Source organism: Etheostoma spectabile, chromosome 1, assembly GCF_008692095.1.
Source record: "Etheostoma spectabile isolate EspeVRDwgs_2016 chromosome 1, UIUC_Espe_1.0, whole genome shotgun sequence".
NCBI lineage: Eukaryota > Metazoa > Chordata > Actinopteri > Perciformes > Percidae > Etheostoma > Etheostoma spectabile.
Genome location: NC_045733.1, coordinates 20,922,661 through 20,950,181, shown reverse-complemented (window position 1 = coordinate 20,950,181; position 27,521 = coordinate 20,922,661). Strand labels below are relative to the sequence as shown.

General features: G+C 42.8%; 1 protein-coding gene across 1 annotated transcript in view; it reads right to left on the bottom strand.

Moving 5' to 3' along the window:
* phkb (phosphorylase kinase, beta) overlaps positions 1–27,521 on the bottom strand; it is a 114,980-nt gene that overhangs the window by 42,577 nt on the left and 44,882 nt on the right. The window contains 5 exon segments of the mRNA XM_032520275.1: positions 19,564–19,604; positions 19,607–19,657; positions 20,104–20,262; positions 21,305–21,382; positions 22,352–22,409. Coding sequence (XP_032376166.1) covers positions 19,564–19,604; positions 19,607–19,657; positions 20,104–20,262; positions 21,305–21,382; positions 22,352–22,409 — 387 coding nt within the window.

The following is a 27,521-nucleotide window of genomic DNA, read 5'->3' as shown; positions in this document are numbered from 1 at the left end:
AATCGTCTACAAAAAAGCATTTCTCAGAGTCAAACCTCCGACGTTTCTGTCAAAACACCTCGGCCCGCAGAAGAATCTGAACTCCCCCACAGGGAGGAAGTGGATTTATGAACCCAGCTGGGAGTCTGCAAATCAGGGAGGCGACAGAGTCTCACCACGTAATTAATGTTGGGTACTGACCCGAGACTACATTTATGGTGGGTGTTTATCCATGAATTCATTAAATGCAACAATTTGCTACGTTCTGTTTTATTGCCTTGGGGGGGGGGCTAGTTTGTTTTGTTTGCGACTAGCGAACCACCCTATAGACAACTTTTTCTGTAATCCCCCCCCAAGATCCAAGAGGAAACTGACAGACTCAGGAAAACGTCTGCTACTTCAGCACCATGGACAGCACCATGGATTTATCAAGATCAAGATCAACTTTATTGTCCCCTGAGGGACATTTGTCTTGGGCATCAGTGCTACATAAGGCTGCTGTAAACATCAATAACACATAGACTTAACACTCGCATACAACATACAATCCACCCTACATTACATTACATTGCACACAAGTATCAATGACCCCCCCCCCTGTCAATCATTGACTACCAAGTCAATAAAACCTGAATAATAAAAAATAGATAATTCTGTGAAATTGCACTAGAGCACATATAGAAGAAAACAATACGACAGAAACAAAGTACAACGCCACTATTCTATATAACAAAATCTCATGAAGATCTGGTTAATAAAATTAAACTAAACTAAAATTAGACCATGATTAAAAAATAACTAAATAAAGTGCCATAAGTGCTTCAATTTATTTTGTTCCGAGCGATTGTTTATTGGAACACAGCACTGACAGGCTGCTGATATTTCAGATCCACGGTGGGGGGGGGGGGGGGGGGGGGGGGGGGGGGGTGCAGAGGTTCTCACATGAACAAATCTCAGTCAGATAAGGACCAATGAGTCGGCAGACTAGACTAACATATTCAACTCAACATCCCCTCTGCCCCTGGGGGTAGGGTGGGGGGTCATATGGCTACTGCGTGTAACTATGGATTGAAGCATAAGAAATTCAGAATATAGGGTGAATTGTGGAAGGTTGAGCTGGGATTGGTGTGCATGCGTCATGAGGGGGAGAAGAGAAACTGTCTATGTGTGTAAATGTTGCCTTGACGCTGAATGCTGCTGTGAATGTGTACTAAGCGCAGATAACAAGCTGACATACGCACACACACACAACACACACACACACACACACACACACACACACACACACACACAACACACACACACACACACAAGTAGAAGTAGAGAGTGGCATGAAAAGAAAAGACTGAAGTAAAGTTACAAGTACCTCCCATTTGTACTTAAGTTCAGTAAATGGAGTAAATCTTATTGAGTTATCTTCAACTACTGCCTATAACCACCATGCAGTTATGTAGACATTGATTGACTGAATGACTGACAATCTTTCCGTAGATAACAATCCTCCTATTTTCTCTACTAGCTCAAAATGTAACCATTTAAATGAAATTTGGGGGGAAAAAAAACCTTCAGCTGAACTCAATGAGGCTCTGCGACGCTATTCCAAGGTCAGATCCCTCGCAGCGTGGCGGCTGGCGAAGCGCAGCACGAGGGAGGCAGCCTCAAGCTAGCGTCACACCACAAAGGAATAACACATTCAAAGACTTTCATGAAGTTAAAGCAAGCCTGGGAATTTATCCGCCACCCCAAAAAAAAAAAAAAAACAAAAAACTATTTTAATGAAATATAATCCGTTCTTTTCATGCCCCTACACAGACGAATGACTCGGGGCTCCGTATCGTCCCGGAGAAGTTGGTTTCTGTGCAGCTCAGAGATTCATATTTTGATGAGGGTATATCAAAGTGTCCGGGGTTTAACAGGAATAGGTTGGGAGGGGTGGGGGGGAAGGAAAACATGAAAGAAATGCTAAGTCATTTTCAATCGGGGCTGTTGGAGCACAATTGGAGGAGGGGGAGGCGATGAGGCGGGAGATTGATTAAGGGAAATGCTTCCAGTCTGACAACACGATGGAAAAAGAAGGAGATAGAAATGAATGGGACCGAACAGAGAGAGAGGGGGGCGGATGGGGGAGGGTGGGGGAGGGTGGAATCACCTCAGCAGACAAGAACTGTGTGAAGAATTGGATTGCATGCCGCTGGTCGGTGTAATTGTAAAGGCGTCCTGACTGAGAAAGCAATACATTGCTCCCCGGACTAAGCTCAGAAAAATGATCCTCCGCCGGAGAATTCTTTATGAATAAAGCAGAAGAGAAATAAATAAATCAATTGATATTAAAGGCGAGCCACGGCTGTGTGCTACAGGAGCCACAGCGTGTCAGAGCGGCCCTGTTGGATATTACACCCGGAGAGCCGTGAAGGCTGGGAAAGATAAGTGGCCTGATTACTAACGTCTACGTGTGTGTGTGTGTGTGTGACGTGTGTGCATAATGACCTAGTGCAGGGGGAAAAAGGAAATGACATGCAGCCACACATGAAAATGGAGTCGTACAGGTGATGTTTGTCTTTTGGTTGTGTTTGTGGGGTACGTAATCTGGATTTAAAACATTTACTTTCAAAGCCACAAATACAAGCAGGATTTGGCAAAACATACATGACTGTGTTATCTGCCAGAAAAAGTGTGAGTGTGTGGAGGGGAGAGAGAGAGGGGAGAGAAGGGGGAAGAGAGAGAGAGGGAGCGGAGAGGGAGGAGGAGAGAGAGAGGAGAGAGGAGGGAGGAGAGAGAGAGATGACGGACAAAGCGAGCAGAGAGGAAGTGGGGAACAGGGTGAGATCAGATGAGAGACGTTGAGCGTGATGAAACGCATGGGGAGGAGGACTTGAGTGAGTAGGCCAAGGGTTGATGAGAGGAATAACAGACGGTAGGGAGACGCATTGTATTGGTGGAGATTTGTGTGGGTGTACAAGATTCATCCCGCACTGTGCAATTGTATGAGAGAGGCCAAGACGTGTAGGGAGCGATTGTTTGTGGTAAAAACAGGACTTCAACCGCGTGTCACTTCTTTTAAAGCCAAACCCCGATTCTTCCATACCTCGTTAAAAACCCAAACCCGGTTTTTCTTTCCACGGTTCCTAAATCAGCTGCGCTTTCTTCTGGCGATAAACACGCCAAGTGGCGTGTAAGTTCACGTCCGCTGGATACAGCGTAGACGTACACGCGGAACGCTCAAATGCATACAGATAACACGCCATTTGGCTTTAGAAGTTGCCCTGTATGTATACACTAAGTCATGATGTCATGTTGCAGAGAGAGAGAGAGGAGAGGAGAGAGGAGAGGAGAGAGGAGAGCGGAGAGAGAGAGAGAGAGAGAGAGAGAGAAGAGAGAGAGAGGAGAGAGGAGAGAGAGAGGGAGTTATTTTGAATGAGACATGTAGCCCAACAATGACCATAGAACAGAACTCCATCCTGGTCTATGTACCCACGCAGACACGCAGACACACACACACACGCAGACACACACACACACACACACACACACACACACACACACACACGCTCTATGACTGCACTGTTGTGCTTGCTGCTAGAGGAGCAGTTAAGAAGCGGTCCCCACACTTCCCTTTAGAAATACATGACACACTGAGAGCCAAGGCGTAGTCAAATGGGTTTCTAAGCCTGAAAAGCCTGAAAGCGTGCACAGCTGTTACTACACCAGGGACATGTCAGCCATTCGGCTACAGCGAGGCTAAGGTGCCAACGCAATTACATGAGTTGACATGTGAGGTCTGCATCCTTCAGTACGCTTACACAGAAATAAAAACTCCTCGTGTTCTAACTTTAGTCAGACTCCTAACATTTCGGGATAGAAGCACAACCTCGGAGAGCCTCGGTGAAGTATTGAAGAATTTCCTTTCCTGCACGCTGACATCATTTATCCTCAAGAGAGATGTTTTTGAAGTTAACCCACATGAACCCACATCTAAGGACAAAAAAAGATCGCTGCATGACTGCTCACATCGTCATGGGGTTTCAGAATCCATTCCTCCATCACAAAAGGATTCCAGCACGTGACGATTTCACCGATACTAAGCGTGTAATGATGTTTCACACGTGGGATGGTAGTAAGAGTTAAGTTCAGGCCAGCGGTTTTGTTTAAGGTTGCAGTGATTATAAAAAGATTTCAGGTGTTCAGCAGACACATTTCCTAATAGTAAAGAGTTGTTTCTGTATGTTAAGACAACTGAAATGCATCTTCAAATGTTCCATTTAAGTAAACTAATTAAAAAATAGTGAGGCGAGCACTGAAGAGGCACTCTAAAAGGGTAAAGTAAAAAGGTATTGTAAAAGCTTTATTTAGTCAGGCATGTTAATGCTTCAGAATGCTCCAGTACACCTGGCACCAGTCACACAAGTTAACTTTATATCATGAAATGAGTATAAAAAACCAGGTTATTATTGTTATTAACCCTCATGCTGTCCTCGGGTCAAATTGACCCATTTTCCTATATGAATGTTCTTTTTAATTCCCCAAAATAAGATGACTGATTCCACACAACGCTCTTTGGCAAGTACAAATATCTACTTTCATTAATTTTGGGGCGTCTTATTCAATTTGATAGCATTTCAAAAAGTAGTATTAAATATAAATAGTATTGAGTAAAAGTTGATATATTCCAGTCTGTGATTGTCCATCAACATACATTCCTGTAATTTTAAATTTCTGCTTTTCTAACTCAAACATTAGGTATAATTTCCTATAATTGAGGTTTATTGACCATAACTTCCAAAAAATAACTGTAAAACTAAAGTTAATAAGTTAGTGTTACGTAGTGTTGAAAACGTCAAAAAAAGTGACGAAGATTGAAAAAAAGAGTCAAAAGTGTTGAAAAAAGGGACAAAGAAGTAAGTGAGTTAAAAACGTCAAAACAAAAGTCTTTTCAATTTTGACGGGTAGACAACACAAGGGTCAAGATATTAAAAATAATGGCTATATACTGTAAAGGAAGGCATGCATCCCTCACATACATTTATGCTGTACTCTACATTACTCATATAATAATAATAATAATAATTATAATAATAATAATAAATTGAATTTGTATAGCGCTTTTCCCGAGCTCAAAGTCGCTTAATGACACAGGATCTGCGTAGTGAAGTGTTTTAATCTGTAAGAGCAAGCACCTTCCGGGTCCATGGATGGGAAACGGACTGAGCTCGTGCCAGTAACCGTTTAGTCAAAGTTGTGGTAGGCACTTTATTTTTGGCGTCGTTGAGCAAAAAACGTCCATACTAATCTTTCAGCATTTTGTAATTCAAGTGGTCTGATAGAAAACGAGACTTCTGCACCTCCTGTTGGCTCTGTATCCAGGCTTTAGACAGGAGACTTTGGCCAATCACAGGTCATTTCAGCGAGAGAGAGTGTACCATGTATGCCTGTGAACAGAGAAAGCAAGAACTGCAGGAAAAGGTCTTACTCTACCGCAAATCCTCCCGTTTTATTGCTTTCCACCCACTATTGCAATAACAAGAGTTATCATTAGAATTTACAGGCCTCCATCATTTCCTAATCTTTTGTGTGGTGTCACATTTCTTGGGGTTAAAGCAGAGCTAGTGAGTGCAGGTGTGAGTACTGAGAACAGCCTCCCCCTCCCACACCCCCCATTGCGAAGGGGCTTGTACACTGTCAGCAGTTATCATTAACAAGCAGATAATAGAAGCCAAGATGCCTCCTCTCAGCACACCTGGCTCCAAACACAAATCCCATACTCATGTAGCGCTCCGAACCGAGCGCAGGAGGGGTTGATGTACCTAAATGTACGGGGGATGTGACAGCCTTTTGTTCAAGTGAGGGTTTGGATGAATTGTGCGCAGCAGGTTCAAATATTTGATCTTTACTTGGGTGTTTTTGTCATCCTCCCTGAGGTTGTGTATTCAGGCAGCTTGCTTCCCTTTTGTTCTTGTGCAATACGTCAGCCATGAATAGGAAGACACAGTGCTGTACGCCAGAGCTGGCTAACAACACTGACAGTGAGGTAAAGGAACAGGAGAGGCCAGAGCTATCAGACACCGCTAAATGGGGCCCCTGGCACAGAGAACAGCTTGTTAGACAGAAGAACAAGCAGAGGTGTATCAGAGAAGGACAACATACACACACACACACCACACACACACACACACCACACACACACACACACACACACACACACAACACACACACACACACACACACACACACACACACACACACACACACACACCTTTGAGAGTTGAAAGCACTATGTGCATGTGTTGGTGTGAGTGTGTCAAGAGTTAATGCATGCAAAGTGTGTGAGTGTGTCTGAGTGATGTCCATTTCCCTGCAGGTTAAGGTCAGTAGCCATCTCTCTCGGGCTTTTAACTGTCACAGACCGCTGGGCTGGACATTTCCTGCCCGGCACCAGGCCATTTGGCAAACAGCAGGGTTTAGCACACTCTCAATCTGTGTGTGTGTGTGTGTGTGTGTGTGTGTGTGTGTGTGTGTGTGTGTGTGTGTGTGTGTGTGTGTGTGTGTGTGTGTGTGTGTTTGAGTGAAGCACCGAAGGAAAATTAGCGTGATTATGTGGGATTTTGTTTGTAGGGTTCGTGGAGGATGTGCACGTATGTTTGAAAAAGCATGTAATTGTATGAGTGTGTGTGTCTGTGGGTGCACGTGTGTGTCTGTGTTTGTGTGTGTGTGTGTGTGTGTGTTTTGGGTCAGAAGTAACCTAATGTCCATCTGTTCCATGCTGCTCATGGTGTCCCTTTGCTCTTCAGAGAGGAACAGTCTACAGACTATTCAGTGGTGTCCTGTCACTAAACTCTATCTAGAGCTCCATGCACATTCCACTAATCTTAACATGTGTCTGCACCGTGTGACATCTCCACACAGCCACGGAAATGGCTTCTACAGTAACAAGACTATCTGGCAAAGAGATACTGGTGATGACAATGCCACACATCCACTCCATTTATTGACGGAGGGAAACCAACTGTAAAATAGAGGTGATGGAAAAAAATATTTTTAAGGCCAATACCGATGGTGGACAGACTATGCAACACCAATGCAAACAGGGACGTTGTAGAGCGTCCTCTGGTGGACAGACTATGCAACACCAACACAAACAGGGACGTTGTAGAGCGTCCTCTGGTGGACAGACTATGCAACGCCATCACTAACAGGGACGTTGTAGAGCGTCCTCTGGTGGACAGACTATGCAACGCCATCACTAACAGGGACGTTGTAGAGCGTCCTCTGGTGGACAGACTATGCAACACCATCACTAACAGGGACGTTGTAGAGCGTCCTCTGGTGGACAGACTATGCAACACCACCACTAACAGGGACGTAGTAGAGCGTCCTCTGGTGGACAGACTATGCAACACCACCACTAACAGGGACGTTGTAGAGCGTCCTCTGGTGGACAGACTATGCAACGCCATCACTAACAGGGACGTTGTAGAGCGTCCTCTGGTGGACAGACTATGCAACACAATCACTAACAGGGACGTTGTAGAGCGTCCTCTGGTGGACAGACTATGCAACGCCATCACTAACAGGGACGTTGTAGAGCGTCCTCTGGTGGACAGACTATGCAACACCACCACTAACAGGGACGTTGTAGAGCGTCCTCTGGTGGACAGACTATGCAACGCCATCACTAACAGGGACGTCGTAGAGCGTCCTCTGGTGGACAGACTATGCAACACAATCACTAACAGGGACGTTGTAGAGCGTCCTCTGGTGGACAGACTATGCAACGCCAACTCTCATAACATTGTTGACAGTCCTTTTTTTTTATATTCATTTATCAGAATCAATTATTTGTCATTATATATAAATGATTCTGATGAATAAAAAAAAATATATATAATATATATATATATATATATATATATATATATATATATATATATATAGAGAGAGAGAGAGAGAGAGAGAGAGAGAGAGAGAGAGAGAGAGAATCCAGGTCCCGTCTCCACCCCAGCTGTGCTCAAACAATAATCACCCAGATAACAAATTCATACAATCAGCTATAAAATGGTGTTAATGTCCTGAGTCAGAAACAAAATGGCTCTTATGGGATGTTTTTTTTTTTACATTACATCTTCTACTAACCAACAGTTTGTGAGCCTATAGCAGTGTGTCTGATAAGAACAAGCCTCTAATTAAATAAAAATAATGTGCGCTATATTTGTGGTTTATTTGAAATAGAAGAACTAGGCAGTGAGCAAACGATTAACCACATATGGAACTTAAAGGAACAGTGTGTAGGATTTAATGAAATCTGGCTGAATACCCCTCCGCTCCCATTAAGGTCCCGCTGCCTACAGTGCCTCCAGGTAACCGGGTGTCAGCCTGAACATTTGTTAGAGTAGACAAACAAGTTTGTCAAATGCCTATAGCCCCTGAAAAGTTACGCACTTCATATATGAAGTATTTCTCTATAATATTAAATATTCATGGATGAAATAAGCAACAAACACACGAAAAAACAACACTCAAAAAGGTCAGCGACTCTGCTTCATTAGGTCTGTGTGGGTGGGTTTGATCAGATTTGAGTGACCGTGACCAAACAACCCACCAGCTGCCGTCGGATTCTAATTCAAATTTTTGGATTGCTGCATAAAGAACGTCACCTCACTTGTAACTCCGATTGGAGGAGACGAGACTGTCTCCGTCCACCTCAAACCAACCAACCAGAAGCTGACAAAGGCAATGTTTTGGACAAAAATCCATGTTATATATAAAGAATGGAATGGGTTCACCTCTCTCTCTTTCTTCCTCCCTACCCCTGTATATTTCAGCCTTACTCCCGCTTTGACATTTCCAACCCCCCTTGTCCACTCTATTCTCCCTCCTTCCACCCCTTTAGGGAGGTAAGTTGGATCTAATTGCGGGCCTCTCATGACCCACGCTTTATCTCTGATTGATGACGGACAGCTCTCGCAGTGTGGACCAAAATGCAACTTTTCCATTAACCTTGTTCTAACATGGTGCAAGATGTGTCTGCGTGCACGCCAGCATGAGCGTGCGTGTGTGTGTGTGTGTGTGTGTGTGTGTGTGTGCGTGTGCGTGTGTGCGTGTGCGTGTGCGTGTGTGTGCGTGTGTGCGTGTGCGGTGCTTAAATACAAGAGAAATCCGATGGAAGCCAAAGGTTTCAACAGAGTATTACAATAACGGAGATGAGTGCTACGCCAATTCATTTAAAAAGTGCTATTCTTGCATGTGCTTCAGTACTATATGTGGGTGTATGTGGGTTGTTGAATTCACAACAAAATAAAACCGAATTCAAAGAGGCAGATGGAGAAAAATGGCGTGAAAGGAGACACACTAAGCATATGTGACACTGAGCGAATGCCTGAATAGCTGGATAGATTGAGGGCATACCATTAAAAGCAAGTGTGCGATATAAGCGACATAACCAACTAATTCACTTTAACAGCCATTCATGACTTCTCAGATCCCCCAGTTGCTATACCAGCTGTGTATTATTGCATGTTCATCAGCGGGATGTCACGCCATGCTCCCCGGGGTGCATTTGATCTGACTCACCCTCACAGCCCTGGAAGGGTGCCGTCTCTCATGCAGAAAAACCCAACACACTCGACCACAGCACTTTGGTAGCTGCTAAATATGAAGGAAAGCTGTCTTTATCCACAGGGTCAAGCTTAAAAAAGTATCCATTTGCAACTAATATTAGAGTGCAGAGGTGTCAGCAGCACTGTAGCAATACATTTTTGCTGATTTTTCACCATTTGCCATGTGGCTTGCATACATATTTAAGCTTATTTTATAGCTTCATATTCTATTTAACAGGCTTGCAGGTCATTAAGTTGGAAAAAAAGGTTTGTGCACACCATGCTCCACTACTCATTAAAGTTGCACCAACGCCCCATGCACCGACTGAATCACAACTTCCCTGCTTCCAAATGCTAGTTGTTGGAGGTAAAACCCCATCCCCTCCACGCTGAGGTGCACACATGATGCAAATTTAATGCATGGGTCCTTACCTATGTACAATAGCGGGATATGTGCTGTATAATCCTTTTTTTTAAATTTATGCTGTGTTGTGCACATTCTTAATACAACCTTCTCAGGCACGTGCAAGTATATAGAAGTGTTGCCAGGTCAGCTCCGACACATTGGAGTCTCTTCTTCTGCAGGCCAGTGCATGGGTTTGGAGACGCAGCGGGGTTTGTTAGCGACTAGAATGAGACAATAATATATATAACTGAAAACACAAAAAAATCACATATTTTAGTAAGTAATTGAAATTGATTATTCACATTCGCGGGTAAAACATTAAGAGTACAGTCCTTAACATCTCTTACTGCATCTTATACTCATTGCTAAATGTAGTGGTGTAAGGTACTGCTGTTTAAAATTGGATCTGTAGAAATGGGGTATTTTAGGTATTTTGTATGGCATGGAACATTTTTATGGCATGAACAGGTATTCAATGGTTTTATGTGGGAGGGCAACCTCGCCAGCTCCACTGAAACACATATCTCTCCGAGCTGACGTCAAATCGCCCGAGATGACCTTATGCAAGCTTATATATGTGGAAGCAAACAGTACAACGGTGCAGGCTATTCATGGGTTTAATATTACGGAGCATCTTGTTGTCTCCAGCTGTGGAATGAATTGATGCAGGGACTTTAAGTGGTAGCATGACATTTGGAAGGAATGGAACGATGAATAATACACATGCACACAAACACACATACTTATACATACTGCATACAGCTGCTGCACCCAAAGAAACACACTCCTCTCTCATATACCGCACACATACAAGCAGAGAGAATGACATGCACTGAGGGATGCATGCATACTGATAACACATACATGTTGTTTTTTTGGATACAAAAACTGGAAAGCAAATTCCGTGCATGCATACGGTAGAAAGAGGAGCGGACACATCAAGCCTTAACTGCATGTGAAAGCTCAGCATGCCCATGTGCCTTTCCTGCCCGCAGACCAAACACTGTACGCCAATGATGCAGAGGCAACAAGACAGCTGCCCCACACACACACACACACACACACACCATTTCTTGCATGAAAGACAAAATTGTAAACCAAAAAAGTAAATATACCTCCTCCTTTTCCCCCTTTGCTTTTTTTCCCCCTCTCCTTTCTCTGCCAATCTCAAGCTTCGTTGCCAACACGTGTAAGCTAAGTGTTTAGCTAAATCAGAAAAGGTGTGAGCGAACAAAATACAATAAAAATAGGGAGAAAAACAATGGAGAAAAAAACCCCACTGGGAGCCAAGGAGACATGGTATACAGCAATGAGAAAAAAAGGAAAGGAGAGAGGTGAGAGAAGCAGCGTAAGATAGCAGGAATAAAGAATTAGGGCTGCAGTGTGTGTGGCCGATTGACCCTGCAAGGCGCTCAGCTCGGCGCCAGCCACATGAGTAAACAACCACATCTAATTTCTCCTTGCTGAGGGCGAGATACAGGTACGCACTGAAACTGAAAGTCTGTTGATTTCCTGCCTTCACGTCTTCCAGGAAAATAAATAAAAAAAATGCTTCACAGCATCTCTAAGGTGGCTCTGCTTGAAAAACTCGCTCTGGCAACGGAAAGGGATTTCTCGGATTGACTGAATTCTAGAGACAGAAAAGACACCTGCAACACCTGTATGTGAAATGATGCCTTGCTTTTAGATCATCGTACCTACATAGTGAATAACATCCATCGCATCAACATCAACATCAGCAGGCAGCCCGATCAGCAAAAAAGCTCTAAACCCCCACTGTACTGCACCTGTTCAACCCCAACGACCGGCACAGTTGAAGTGAACATAGTGGAGCATTTAGCAGCAAAAGAGCCCGATATTTCAAGAGTTGGTAGAGATAACAAAAACAAAAAAAACAGAGCTAAACAGAGAGTGAATATTAGACTTACATTCATCAGTTGGGCACAAACATGACTCCAAATACATGCTAAAATGTTCAGCAACAACCAAGATACTTGTTTTGTTTGGAAAAAAACTGATTTAAGCAAGACCATGAAGAGTCCATCATCATGGGTTAGTTTGGACTGGATATATAAGGTTGTTTTTTTTAATGATACCAAAATAACAACAGAAATTAAAATACATAGGGATATACTGTACATATAAGAATATCTTTGTTTTTATTTTTATTAAATAGTGGATATTTTAGTCCCACTCAGGTTCACGCAACTGGGTTGCCATCCTACTTTAATGAGATGTAGAAATTATAATGTTGCCATGGAGACGAGTTAGCTGTAGCCCATGGATCTTTAATAAGAAGTGAAAGATGGCGGCTACTCAATTGATTGAAAACAGCTTGCTGAGCACACAGGCCAACCACCTTCTCTAGCTTCTGGGATTGCTTCTGCATTGCTTCGGTAAGCCGTTACCATGATGCCCCAGTGGGGGGGGCTGGATTCATCATCTGCCTCCCACCTCCACACTGTGTCCACTGATGAAACTGAGTGCACCCAGTTAGCCTTCGCAGATTGCGATAACTTCAGTAACAAGCTCTACAATAACCTAACCACCATCAAGTTGTGCAGACCCTTAATTCACTTTTCAAATGGCCATTAAAAGCCAGTTCCTTTTCCCTGTGACAGCAAACCACCGCACGTTCCATTTGATTTAATTTTTGTAATGAAGTTGCATTTATTCGGTCCGCATGCGGCTGAAAACGTCAAACCAAATGTGATAGCCTTTTGTTATTGGGCTCCACGCAGAGCGGTGCCTGCTGCCGTCAGAGGTCGGGCTCACAACAGCTGTCACGCTGCCGGGAAATCCAGCTTCAACAAAGTGCTATTGTGATAAAAGTAATCTCCACAAAATATGCAGCCTACCTGAGAGGAGTCAAGCTCGGCTCACGCTGCATACTAGTTTAGAAGTTGGATTCATAAAAGCAATGCTGGCCGCACAATGGAGCTGCATGTATCCATTCTGTTTACCAGAGGAATATCACACCGCATCGGCTCCTACAAGTAAGATGATGATCATGATGGGATGATATTCTATCAACTACCACACCATATAAATTGCTATCTGTTGGATACAGATTGAAGATATAAACTGAGTGAATCCAGATCCTATTTTTTTTAAATACTAACTCTGTTCTTTAGCCCTTCAGCAACCCAATTGATTTGAACCAGGGGTACTTCTGGTCACCAGTTGCTAGGGGATCAGTGGAAGGATTGGCTAAGTTGATGCAAAAGAAGTTACAACTGAAAAATATATCCATGTATTGAGTACTACCACAACATGCGTGTGTGAAATACTTAGAAAGAGAGTAAAAATAGTTTGCTAAAGGTATTGAATAAATGGCTGAAATTATTAACTTAGCCTACAAAAAAAAGTAGAGGGAAAAAAAATGATTAGCTAAAAACAATGAATACACAGTTAAAATGGTTAGCTAACAGTATTGAATAATTGGCTGAAATAGATCGCAGTAGTGGATTAACAGCTGGATCCAAAACAAATTGATAAATGAAAATAATGAAATAGCAAATAGTCGTTGACAAGCAGTTCAAATGTTTCCTTGTATGCATGTAGGGTTGGAATAACTAGCACAAAGAACGGACAAGGGCGCCAGGTTAGCTCCGCTGGTGGAGCGGGCGCCCATAGATAGAGGTCTACTCCTCGAAGCAGTGGGCCTGGGTTCAACTTAGACCTGCAGCCCTTTGCTACAGGTCACCCCCCCCTTCCCCTTGCATGTCTTCAGCTGTCTTGTCACATGAAGGCCTAAAAATGCCCCACAAATTATCTTAAAAAAGACCGGATAAAAGGTTGCAAGAGTTAGCCAACAACAACTACACGGGCCTAAACATTGACAGTTTAATAGTACAAACAAAATGTTCCATCAATTCAATTCAATTTTATATATAGTATCAATTCATCACAACAGTTATCTCGAAACACAAATAGAGTATGTCTAGACCACACTCTGTAATTTGCAATGTCCCAACAGTTCTAGTAGTTCCCTTCTATGCATCTACTATTATATATCTTTCTATAATTCATAGTTAAATAGTATCCTGTTTGAAATCCAAGTTGATCTGACAGCGCTGTAGAGGTCCATCTGACCAAGAAAAGGTTGGCACAAGCATTGATATGGTGCACGAGACCTGCTGCAGTATTAATGGGCTGCATGGTGAAATGGAGATGACATTCTGATATTTGTCTAGCATAAGTTTGGAAATCTAAATCTTCTTTTACAAAATGTCAGCACAGAGAGAGACAAGATGAGAAATGGCTTTACACAGAAGGTAAATGTCAAAACCTTTAACTGAAAAAAATCTAAATCCTAGCCAGGAAAAGAGTAGGCCTTCCTTGTATTAAAGAATATTAGTATGTCCTGCAGAGTTAAATAATGACATTTGTACCACCTCTTCAGGAAAATGTTCATCTCTCATATTCTGGCTCTCCGCAAAGTGTTCCAATAGGCCGACGTACTCTCTTCTATCTCTGTCTTTTATGTTTCTTTCTCTCTGTCTTTGTACTTCCCGCTGAGCTTTTCTCCCTGCAACCTATTTGATTCAGTCTGGTGTTCATAACACTTCTCCTCTGCAGACCTGTCCTCTCTGCACCCTGCTCTACTGTAGCAACATCCCATCAGCTGAGCAACAAAAACAAAGTCCAACATACAGGTGCAGAACGGGACTTATCAATCCACATTGTACAGCAAAGAGAATGAACATCAGGCCATTGTATGCGTATCGCTACCCTTCATCTGTGTGATCCTCAGAGCTGCGAGCCGTCTCAGATATGGATTAAACCTGGGACATGATCGCCATTCAGAGAGGTGGCTCATAGAGTAGATTGACTGGGTTTAATCCCTGTCTGCAAGACTGGCCCCGGCAATAAAGGGGGGGTTTCTGCTGTTTAGGTTTTGATGGAAATTAGAATGCTAGCACACAAGTAACACAAAAAAGTGGTAAGCAGGACTGAGTAGTGGGAAAGTTTGTGGAGATATAGTTCAGTGCGTTAAGAGGTTCATGTATAGCTTTAAATCCAATGCACGAGCGACCTGTACTATGTGTCTCACTTTGCCAGACCTGGAAATCGTGCCTGGTTATGAATTCTTTAAATACAGAATGTCAGGGGCTAAACTCTGCAGGAGCCGCTGCAAAATAGTTCATTGCAAGAGAAAACCTGATGGACAATGTCTAGCTAGTGTCTCAATTTACCTGCAGAGATCGAGGACCAGGTAATGTCCTCAGATGGACGATGTCTAGCTAGCTGTCTGGATTACCCTGCAGAGAGTCTGAGGACAGGTAACCATAGTCCTCAGATTGGACAGATAGTCTAGCTAGCTGTCTGGATTTACCCTGCAGAGATCTGAGGACCAGGTAACCATAGTCCTCAGATTGGACAAATAGTCTAGCTAGCTGTCTCAATTTACCCTGCAGAACCTGAGGACCAGGTAACCATAGTCCTCAGATTGGACAGATAGTCTAGCTAGCTGTCTGGATTTACCCTGCAGAGATCTGAGGACCAGGTAACCATAGTCCTCAGATTGGACAGATAGTCTAGCTAGCTGTCTGGATTTACCCTGCAGAGATCTGAGGACCAGGTAACCATAGTCCTCAGATTGGACAAATAGTCTAGCTAGCTGTCTCAATTTACCCTGCAGAAACCTGAGGACCAGGTAACCATAGTCCTCAGATTGGACAGATAGTCTAGCTAGCTGTCTGGATTTACCCTGCAGAGACCTGAGGACCAGGTAACCACAGTCCTCAGAAATCCACCGAATTTAAAATTGCACAACGCAAAGAACGCTGTGAGGAAATGGAAAACACATGCATCTGGCTGAATTTCCCGGCAATCCCGGAAGTGAAACATCAAAGATATGAACTATGAATTATGTAAGCACGCATTGGGGATACTGCGGCTACAGCATTACTGAACATGGAGATGGAAAGAATTTATGTGATGTCAGGTTAAGTTCTCTCCTATAAGCCTGTGATGGTTTCTGTGATTGCAGACAGTGAAAACAACATTGAGGAAAGTTGGAGTGGGGCTGAGTAATCGTCTCCTTTTCAGTAACACACATCTAGCAAAGTCATCTCCACTCCAATCAGTATGCTCGTCACGAAAGCCGCTCTCTGTCCCGGCGGCTGGGAGACGGCACGGTGATTGCATGGAGGCTCCTATTCAGTAATGAGACAAGGCCTAACACAAGTTACCTTGATGTCACTCCATGTCACCAAGTGAATGAAAGACTGTAAGCAGTGGTACTGTGGGGAGTTATTTTAAAGCAGGATCCAACCTGGTTACATACAATGCATCAAGGGTTGTGGGGGGTGCTATCAATGTGTGACATCTGACACTGAAGGATAAATGAAAACACAGTGCCGTGATCTACAAGGGAACTGCTTTTAACCCCTTGTATCAAGAAGAAACCCAGCTCAACTGAGTGGAGCTTAGAGCTGGGCGATATGGAGAAAGTCAAATATCACAATATTGTTGACCTTGATGTCGATATTGTAAGATTGATTGGTGCTTTAACAAAATATTATTTACACAATGAGATTTTTGATAAATAATCATCAGAAATGTTGATTTAATGACAAAGAGAAGTCTGTTGAGTTCAGAACATTCCATCACTTTTCTCTAATGCAGCCGTCAAAACCAGGAAAAGACACACTTGATTTATTATGATTTTACAATATCCAAAATCTAAGACGATATCTAGTCCCCTATCACAATATCAATATAATATTGCTAAATTGCCCAGCCCTAGTGGACATATGATAAGAGTGATGTATTTCCAATGCAGTATACAGTGGTCTGCAAAAGTTTGGGCAACCTGTTAATTCCATGATTTTCCTTCATAAATCGTTGGTTCTTAGGATAAAAAAAATCAGTTAATATATCTATAGGAGACAAACACAGTGATATTTGAGAAGTGAAACGAAGTTTATACCATTTACAGGAAGTGTGCAATATTGTTTAAACAAAATTAGGCAGTGCATAATTTGGGCACCACAATCAAAAAAAAAATAACCAATATTTAGTAGATCCCCTTTTGCAGAAATAACAGCTTCTAAACGCTTCCTATAGCTTCCTAGAGAGTCTGGATTCTGGTTGGAGGTATTTTGGACCATTCCTCTCTACAAAACACCTCTAATTTATTCAGGTTTGATGGTTTCCGAGCATGGACAGCGCTCTTTAAGTCACACCACAGATTTTCAATAATATTCAGGTCTGGGGACGGAGATGGCCATTCCAGAACGTTGGACTTGTTCTCTGCATGAATGCCTTAGTAGATTTTGAGCAGTGTTTAGGGTCATTGTCCTGTTGAAAGATCCAGCCCCGGGCGCAGCTTCAGCCTTGTCCTGATTCCTGGACATTGGTCTCCAGGATCTGCTGATATTTGGTGGAATCCATGCGTCCCTCAACTTTAACAAGATTCCCAGTCCCTGCACTGGCCACGCAGGCCCACAGCAGGATGGAACCACCACCACATGTACTGGGGCAGCAGGTGTTTTTCCTAGGAATGTTGTGTTGTTCTCCTCCATGCTGACGCCCCTTGTCATGTCCAAATAATCAATTTTAGTTTCATCAGTCCACAGCACCTTATTCCAAAAGGAAGCCGGCTTGTCCAAATGTGCTTTAAAGCCTACCTCAAGCGGCTTTGTTTGTGATGTGGGCGGAGAAAAGGCTTCCCTCCGAAACACTCTTGCGTACAGCATTCCTTGTGTAAAGTGCGCGCATAGTTTGTACGATGCACAATGACTCCATCTGCAGAAAAGATCATGTTGTATGTCTTTGGTGCGGGCCTGGGGGTTTGACTTTGACTGTTCAAACCATCTTCGCTTCTGTTCTTTCCGTGATTTTTCCTTTGGTCTGCCACTTCGAGGCTTAACTTGAACTGTCCTGTGGTCTTCCATTTCCTGACATGTTCCTAACTGTCGAAACAGACAACTGATATCTCTTAGACAAAGCTTTCGTATCCTTCCCCTAATTCATGATGGTGAACAATTTTGTTTTCAGTTCATGTGACAGTTCTTTGAGACTCCCATGTCGCTACTCTTCAGAGAAGATTCACAGAGGAGGGAAACTTACAGTTGCCCCCCCTTAAATACTCTCTCATGATTGGTTCCCCCTGTGTATGTAGGTCAAGGGTCCACTGAGCTTCCCAAACCAATTTTGAGTTCCAATAATTGGGTTTTAAAGATTTTGAAATCAGTAAAAAGACAACAGTGGCCAAATTTATGCACATGCCTAATTTTGTTCAAACCATTATTGCACACTTCCTGTAAAGGGTATAACTTCGTTTACTTCTCAAATATCTCTGTGTTTGTCTCCTATAGGATATATTCAACAGATTTTTTTATCCTAAGAACCAACGATTTATGAAGGAAAATCATGGAAATTAACAAGGTTGCCCAAACTTTTGCAGACCACTGTATGTTGGCACTTGGGCTGCAACTAAGGATTATTTTCATTGTTGATTAATCTGTTATTTTCTTGATTAATTAGTTGTTTGGTCTATGTATCTATCAGTGTTTCCCAAAGTCTATAATGACATCCTCAAATGTCTTATATATTCAGTTTACTGTCACAGAGGGGAGAAGAAACTAGAACATATTCATATTTAACAAGCTGGCATCAGACAATTTAAAGACTCAAACCGATCAATCAATAATAATTGTACTTGGCGATTAATCTAATAGTTACAATTTATCAATAATTGATTAATCTAGGCAGCTCTACTTGCCACTAATGCAGTGGCTAGTACTGCTAAACATTTATTTTACTGACGTTTTACTACAACTTGCTTTGTTTATACCATGGTTACCATGGAGACTGCTTACTTCCAATAGACTGGCAGATATCCGTTCATGTCTGCATCTTTGATGCAGGGGTTTGTTTTTTTAAATTAATTTAATATATTATCTAAGTAAGGCTAAGTTAAAGAACGCCTGACGAGAACAATGCAACGATCAAACTTCAAACCTCTTTTGAGTAGATTTTTAAAACATCTAAAGCTAAATTGAGGAACGAGGACATCTGCAAAGCTGGTGGACAGAGAACAAGGTGATACACATCACTGCTGGAAAGTCTCCTTAATGTTGAGTAGCACAGGATGCAGGGCTACTCTTTAGGGCTAAGTGTATTCTGTGAAAACTTGTCTAAAAGCCTGTGAAGAATTTAATGCTGATTATCCATTATAATTGTGAACGTACAACTAATCTGTTATTATCCCTTATTTGCACCTCAAACTTGTCTCTTGGTTAGACGACATATATTATAAGAGGGCAGTCCTTTCACTGCCCACTCTCTGCATCTACAGCAGTAAGCACTTAGTGCCACTTCACTTCTAAAATAAAACAACAGCGAGACGATTGTGTTTTTACCTTAGGCCAAAATCACTTAACTTCTCTTATAAGTCATATCAACAAGAGGTACAGCGTAACAGGGAGCACTTGAATCCAAAGATCCAAGCATTAGCATGAATGGCCACAGTGCATATGAGTATTGCAGATAATAAGTTGTGAAATAAGTGTTCACTAAGCGTTTAGATTAAAGCCAAGTGATGACAATCAATCCCAGTCACGTTACACTGCTTACCTGATTGGAGTATCGCATGCTGACGTTGCGCTGCTCTGGTAGGGAACGTACCGGTGGATGGGGTCAATATCTTTAGGGCTGATCAGCTCATCCACTAGATTGTGAGTGCACACACACACACACACACACACACACACACACACACACACACCACACACACACACACACACACACACACACACACACACACACACACACAACACACCACACACCACACACACACACACACGCAATAAGAATAAATAAAAAGAAGAAAAAAATCATTTTCTAGTCATTTACACACAAAAAGCATGCATATACACAATGCATGAGTCAAACTGCATCCTTTGATTCATGTCATATTTTAAAATATTCTTTTATGAATAATGACATGATGAATTTTGACCATACAGAATTTTTTCTATCACACCACACATAACAACCTTTAGGTCAAATTAGTTTTGCATTATGTAGGAATTTGCAGACTGATGAAGAGAATGATTGTGCGTTCAGAGCATTATATCAAAGCACAAACATACACAAACACACACAGAGGCATACCCAGCAGCATGGCGATGTTGTAAAGGGCCTGACCACACAGGAAGAACATCCCATCACGGCCAGAGTTGCTAGGGAAACGCTTCTGGCTTCCATGCTTGTTTTGCTCCGCTTCCACAAAGTCAGCCGGGACGTAGTAGTATTTGGGGATCACAGCATGGCCTGGCATGGGAGACGGGGACTGTGAATGTGTGTGTGTGTGTGTGTGTGTGTGTGTGGTGTGTGTGTGTGTGTGTGTGTGTGTGTGTGTGTGAACCATCTTCACATAGCAACGTAGCAACCGTTTCACACAGTAGCGTACGTGTAATGAAGTGAAATTAAATGACTTTTCACACTAATTGTATATTCTGGTCACTTCAGGTGTATAATTATACCTCTCTACAAATAGCTGGGATACAAAACTGGTGGATGTACCTGCATGAAACAACTCCAGCGGCAATCTTTGTACTCCAAAGCGTATAATATAATCTTAATTTGTGGTCCAATGTAAATCTAAATCCTGAAAAACACTGACTCTAAAGGACGGCACATTGGTAGCATACGCTAGATGCCCGTTCTCCACAGTACAGCAGCGTGTCTCCCAGAGCTGCACCCTGCATGTGTCTACCCATCAAACATTGGGAGACCGGGACTCCCGGGAGGTTGTAACAGCAGCTTGTGACTGCAGCAAATCCATTTGAGGGTTTAGACTTTCCTAGACATGGACATTAATGGTGAAAGAGAAAATGTAGACTGGTGTTATCCATTATAAGCCAGCCAGTTCAGGAGTACGGTAAATCCATACATCACCAGTACAAAGAGATCCTTATCCTTTCTACATTTATTCCAGTTTTATTATGAATGGACTCTTGACATCCCCATCATTGACTGTCTCCCCTCCAAGCATTGGGTGCAGGTGAATATAGAAGCTCTTTACTCATGGATGGAAGAAAGGCTGAGTTCACTTGAATGTACCACCCCGGTGAGCCTCGGTCACAGTATTGGTGTATGAATATGTATGAAGTAATTTAATGAGAACACGTGTTTCATTGCTACAGGGAAAGAGAAAGGAGGCAGAAGCTCCACAACGAACCGCATTGATGTGTCAAATCTGATAAAGTTGGGTGCGTGTTTGTACGTGTGCATTCACAATTTTCCTGCATCAATCAGTAGTGGTGTGTGTGTGTGTGTGTGTGTGTGTGTGTATATTCATGTAATTTCTCACCCTCATTAGACAGGAATATGATGGGTTGAAGGAGGTCCTGGTATTCTCTGACCTGAGCTTTATTTCCTCTGAACACCCCTGCAACACACACACAACACACACACACACACACACACACACACACACACACACACACACACACACACACACACCCCACACACCAACACACAAGACAGTGTACATTAGTACATGACTGAAACTAATTCACAACACACTGACAGCTATGTTATATAAATAACAGCTATTTATGCAGCAGATACTTAGCAAGTGTAGCATTCATATGGCAAAATGTTTATGACAGCCTGATAATGTACGTCCAATATTCTCTCCGCTATAAGATCTACACCAACTACTATAAAGCTCAGTCTAAGTCTAAGCAAAATATCTCCTAAATGCTCCACTATGTTCACTAGTGTTTGTCTGTTGTGTGTATGGACAGGTAGTGTACGCTGGATTTATTAGAGATTCTCCACTGTTAAAAATCTGTATGCTGTGGTGGAAGCACAGCTGATGAGAGCGTGAACCCAAATGGAAAGTCGGGCCATAGACCCAACAATACACTGAAAGATGCTAATGTACTACTACTAATTATCTGTGGATTATTGCAGCTTTAAAGTTAAAGCACTGCTGCATGCTTTATGAATGAATTCATTGCTGCTAAGCAATCTGAGTTCTGATTATTTACCTTGTTTTTTAGCTGTTTGGTTAAGTTCAAAAGATAATGTGTGGTAAGTGTTTGAGACGTCTGAGATTTGACATTGGGACTTGAATCAGATTGTTTATTTGTCCTACAAATATGAGTGGAGTATAAACCGACATGAGGGTGATTTCATAATGCTCAAATTCACATTACTGTAAAAAAATATACTCCTTACTTTATTTCTGACCATTCCCTGACGTTCACATGCATATTTCACACATCACATATTTATTAAAGGTCTTTCTAAGTCCTCTAAAACCTGGCTAAAGCATCAAGTCTGTCTGCCATCTTGCCAATGACCCACTTGAGGCATTACAACAGCAGCTACGGATAGAAAAAAGGCTTACCGTCAATCATCATGTAGATGAAAAATATGGGAAACTCGCACTCGATTCCATCAAAAAGCTGTAGAGAGACAAAGAGAGGAGTCATTATTGCTTTTCCATTTCAGAAAGTGGAGAGAGGCACAGGGACTTCAAAGCAGCGGATGGCTGAACTTTAGTAGTGCTGATGGAAGCGCGTGGCACAGGGACGATATATAGAAGACGTGACATTGTGAATGACAGAACACGGAGGAATAACAATGCTTCCCAGCAAGGCCATTTTCTTTCATGCAAAGTTGTGCCGCTTGTTTTGTGAAAGACATTTGAAGGTTTGAGATGTCAGAAAGTTTACAATACAGTGACTAATACGTGAGGCATACTGAGAGAAAAGTTTGATCAGTGATCTATTTTTAATGACTAGGTAAAGGTTGGGCTGGGGGCCACACCTTCAACAAAACAAATCTGCTTCATGTTATGTTACGAGACCTGAAAGTAGAATACATATTAACAGTTTTAATGAAATGCACAAGAACTGTGGCCTGGAAATCCAGACCCAAATCTGAAAGATTAAGGGTCTGGCATGGAGTAATGAAAGACGCCCATCTCAAGGGGGGGCACCAAGCGTGCATTTGAAAATCTCACTGCACGCAACTGAATAACACAACGACCAATCACAACAACACACGGGGTGACGTATCCAGAGCCTTGGCTTCACAATAGATATTTGGCAGTCCTATGTTTCCTTGTGTCTGACCCTTCCCTTGGTCAGTTTGCTGTTTCCTCTTTCTCTATTCCTCCGACAATGCTTTCTGCTTTTTTTTACCGGTTCAGCCATGCCAATAGAGTGAAAAACTCCATCGCTACCTTGTTAGCCGGTTCCTGAATGGGCGTTTGTGTGCAGTGCCGTGAAGTTTGTTACATCGAGAGGCCTGATATCACGCCTTACTTCCTGAAGCTAAGTCCGGCCCAAAGTTGCAAGGCTGGTTTATCTGCTCACAGGCGCTAAGGGGGAGCGCGACGACATTCATCTCAAAAAACGTCATACAACCATTCCAATGACACCGAAGCTGTTTAGTTACATTAAATGAAGCTAAAAAAAACTGCATAGTTCCCCTTTAAACTTCTCCCTCATAAACACTTTGCGAGCTATGATTGATTGACAGACTGATCAATAGGAATGCGTAAGGGATGAGTGTATGTGTGACTATGTGATTGTCTGCTTGTTTTCCGTCGTCAGAACACAGAGAACTAAGAGCTTGCATGTGGCATGTCCTGGGAGCAAACACTTGAGGTGACATAAACATCATCTTCCAATCTTACTCAGCCCGAATTCCTAATATAGATCACACATCACACGTGTGTGTGTGTGTGTGTGTGTGTGTGTGGTGTGTGTGTGTGTGTGTGTGGTGTAGTTTCACATGCATACACAAAACCTTCATTTGGTCACAAGTCACATGAGGAGAAGACAGTCAAGTGAATCAAAGCTTTATTAATTCCAATAATTCAATCCCATCTTATTTATGCTCACCTTAAGAGGATCAACACAAACACACTGTAGACATTTTAGCAGCTCTACATTTACAGGATGACTCTTTTCTTAGTCATTAACTTTGTACAAATCATCAAGATCAAACAAGCTGCAGATTTCTTAAGCCTCTCTAAATTCTATCATTACAAAATGTGTGCGCGAGTGCGGGTGTGTGCGTGTGTGTTTTAGACCATAAAATGCCACTATGTGTCCCTAATCTTTTTCATTAATCTCCACACTGATGGAAGATATAATAGATTACATCTTAATGCAGTAACAAATGGCTGGTATGGAGCTGGCACACACACACATATATAATATGTGGGAGCCGCATTCACCATCACCGAGCAGATACTAGTCTGCAGACTTAAAATGTGCTTCTTACAATGGTTCACGTCGGCACCCTGTGATTATGCAGGTAAATATGGCTTCACACTGTGTTACAGCAGAGATGAAAAGCTATAGTAGCTATCAGGGGGATGTAAAATGAATAGAAAAAAACGTGCATAACGAGAAACAGAAGCAGAGGAAGATTTATGTGGAATGAGGTGGAGAGAGCTAAGGCAGTCACCCAGTGAGGCCTGTGCTTCTCGGCCTGTTGAGGCTGTAAACAGGCAGGGATCCCTGGTGTGCTGTGCTTGAGCAGCTCGACTGATTGGTAAAACTGTCTATCACACAGGCTGCTGCTCTCTGTCAATGTAAACAGACGTCTGCCCTGCTGTGAATTCTCTCTTAAACACCAACAACAACTTCACTCCATGTCTTCTGCAGGGAGACCCCGGTCCACCAGACCTGTCGTGTGTGTGTGTGTGTGTGTGTGTGTGTGGTGTGGTGTGTTGTGCTCATGTCTCAAAGGAGAATAGTATTTGACTTTTGAGTTATGTACTGTTTGTAATGTTGTTACATGTGTACATTTGGCAAGTGCATAATTTCTAACATGAAAAATTGTAATTCTGTGGTAATATTTACTGCATTGTTTAAAGTGCTCATATTATGATTTTTTACCAGAAACCACTGTTCACATACTCTGCTTCTGACTGGCTAGTAGTCCTTACCTAGGTACTGTCAGGACCCTCATACTCTGCTTCTGACTGGCTAGTAGTCCTTACCTAGGTACTGTCAGGGCCCTCATACTCTGCTTCTGACTGGCTAGTCCTTACCTAGGTACTGTCAGGGCCTCATACTCTGCTTCTGACTGGCTAGTAGTCCTTACCTAGGTACTGTCAGGGCCTCATACTCTGCTTCTGACTGGCTAGTAGTCCTTACCTAGGTACTGTCAGGGCCTCATACTCTGCTTCTGACTGGCTAGTAGTCCTTACTAGGTACTGTCAGGGCCCTCATACTCTGCTCCTGACTGGCTAGTAGTCCTTACCTAGGTACTGTCAGGGCCCTCATGCTCTGCTTCTGACTGGCTAGTAGTCCTTGACTTAGGTACTGTCGGGGCCTATACTCAGCATATCTGACTGGCTAGTAGTCCTTACCTAGGTACTGTCAGGGCCCTCTACTCTGCTCTGACTGGCTAGTAGTCCTTACCTAGGGACTGTCAGGCCCTCAGTACTCTGCTTCTGACTGGCTAGTAGTCCTTACCTAGGTACTGTCAGGGCCCTTATACTCTGCTTCTGACTGGCTAGTAGTCCTTACCTAGGTACTGTCAGGGCCTCATACTCTGCTTCGGACTGGCTAGTAGTCCTTACCAGGGCCTCATACTCTGCTTCTGACTGGCTAGTAGTCCTTACCTAGGTACTGTCAGGGCCCTCATACTCTGCTTCTGACTGGCTAGTAGTCCTTAACTAGGTACTGTCAGGGCTCTCACACTCTGCTTCTGACTGGCTAGTAGTCCTTACCTAGGTACTGTCAGGGCCCTCATACTCTGCTTCTGACTGGCTAGTAGTCCTTACCTAGGTACTGTCAGGGCCTCATACTCTGCTTCTGACTGGCTAGTAGTCCTTACCTAGGTACTGTCAGGGCCTCATACTCTGCTTCTGACTGGCTAGTAGTCCTTACCTAGGTACTGTCAGGGCCCTCATACTCTGCTTCTGACTGGCTCGTAGTCCTTACCTAGGTACTGTCAGGACCCTCATACTCTGCTTCTGACTGGCTAGTAGTCCTTACCTAGATACTGTCAGGGCCTCATACTCTGCTTCTGATGGCTAGTAGTCCTTACCTGGTACTGTCAGGGACCTCATACTCTGCTTCTGACTGGCTAGTAGTCCTTACCTAGGTACTGTCAGGGACCTCATACTCTCTTTCTGACTGGCTAGTAGTCCTTACCTAGGTACTGTCAGGGCCCTCATACTCTGCTTCTGACTGGCTCGTAGTCCTTACCTAGGTACTGTCAGGACCCTCATACTCTGCTTCTGACTGGCTAGTAGTCCTTACCTAGATACTGTCAGGGCCTCATACTCTGCTTCTGACTGGCTAGTAGTCCTTACCTGGGTACTGTCAGGGACCTCATACTCTGCTTCTGACTGGCTAGTAGTCCTTACCTAGGTACTGTCAGGGCCCTCATACTCTGCTTCTGACTGGCTAGTAGTCCTTACCTAGGAACTGTCAGGGGCTTCAAACTCTGCCACTGACTGGCTAGTAGTCCTTACCTAGGAACTGTCAGGGCCTTCATACTCTGCCACTGACTGGCTAGAAGTCAGAAGTAGTAGTAGTAGATGTCTCACTCTGTAGTTAAAAAAAAGAGAGCTCAACACACAGGGTGAAAAGAGGAGCTGCAGCAATGTGCAGTAAACCATGTAAACCTATTCTGATACAACCTCAAAATACAACCTGAAAATGAGCATAATATCAGCAATTTAAATAAAATCTGGCCTGGAGTCTTATTACTTGCCATATTTATTAATGTGGCAAAAAAAAATATTACTGGTACATTAGAGGCAAGGCGAATGGCAGCAGGACTGATCAGGAGATACATTTATTACACTTAGCTGGAATCGTCTTCCACTACAAATCTGGCTGCCTGCTGGTAGGACGGAGGGCGGGTTGGAGCCTGAAGGAACGGAGGAATTAAAAACTCTTTGCTAATTCTTTGCCTCAGGGTCTTTGTCTGGTATTAGCTGCGGGATGAAAGAAAGCTTGTTGCAAAGCATTCTAAGTGGTTAAGAGTTGGTGCCCCCTCGGGTGCCCTCTATCACATATCAAGCAAGCACTCCCAATGTCTATGCAATTTTTGTTTTGCCTTCCTTTCTGCAAATAAAAAGAAGAGCTAAAAGCAATCTCATTTTGATAAAGTGATATTGTTTCAAACATTTACAGCAAATGTAAAAGCTGTGAGCAGCAATCTGTCAAGTCCTGCTGAAAAACTGTTTTCTGCCAGCAACAAAGCCTTCAAAACCATATTTGTGTACATATACTACAGTATATATATATATTACTTTTATACTATGTATATATAAGCACAAAACACACAAACACACTCACTATAATTAAGCACTGTCTTCTGAAATTTCAGCATATTTCTTTGTAAAGAAATCTACAGTAGATATAGACACAAGCTGTTGTAAGCAAAAAAAGTATAACACGCCTGTTATACAAAGTGATATCACAAACCTGTTAGCAAAGAGTTGCTTTGACTAGTTGTAATATGAACAAATGCATTCTAAAAATTTATACGGCTTTTGCTAAGGGTTATATTAACTTTAAAATGTCCATTATATTGAC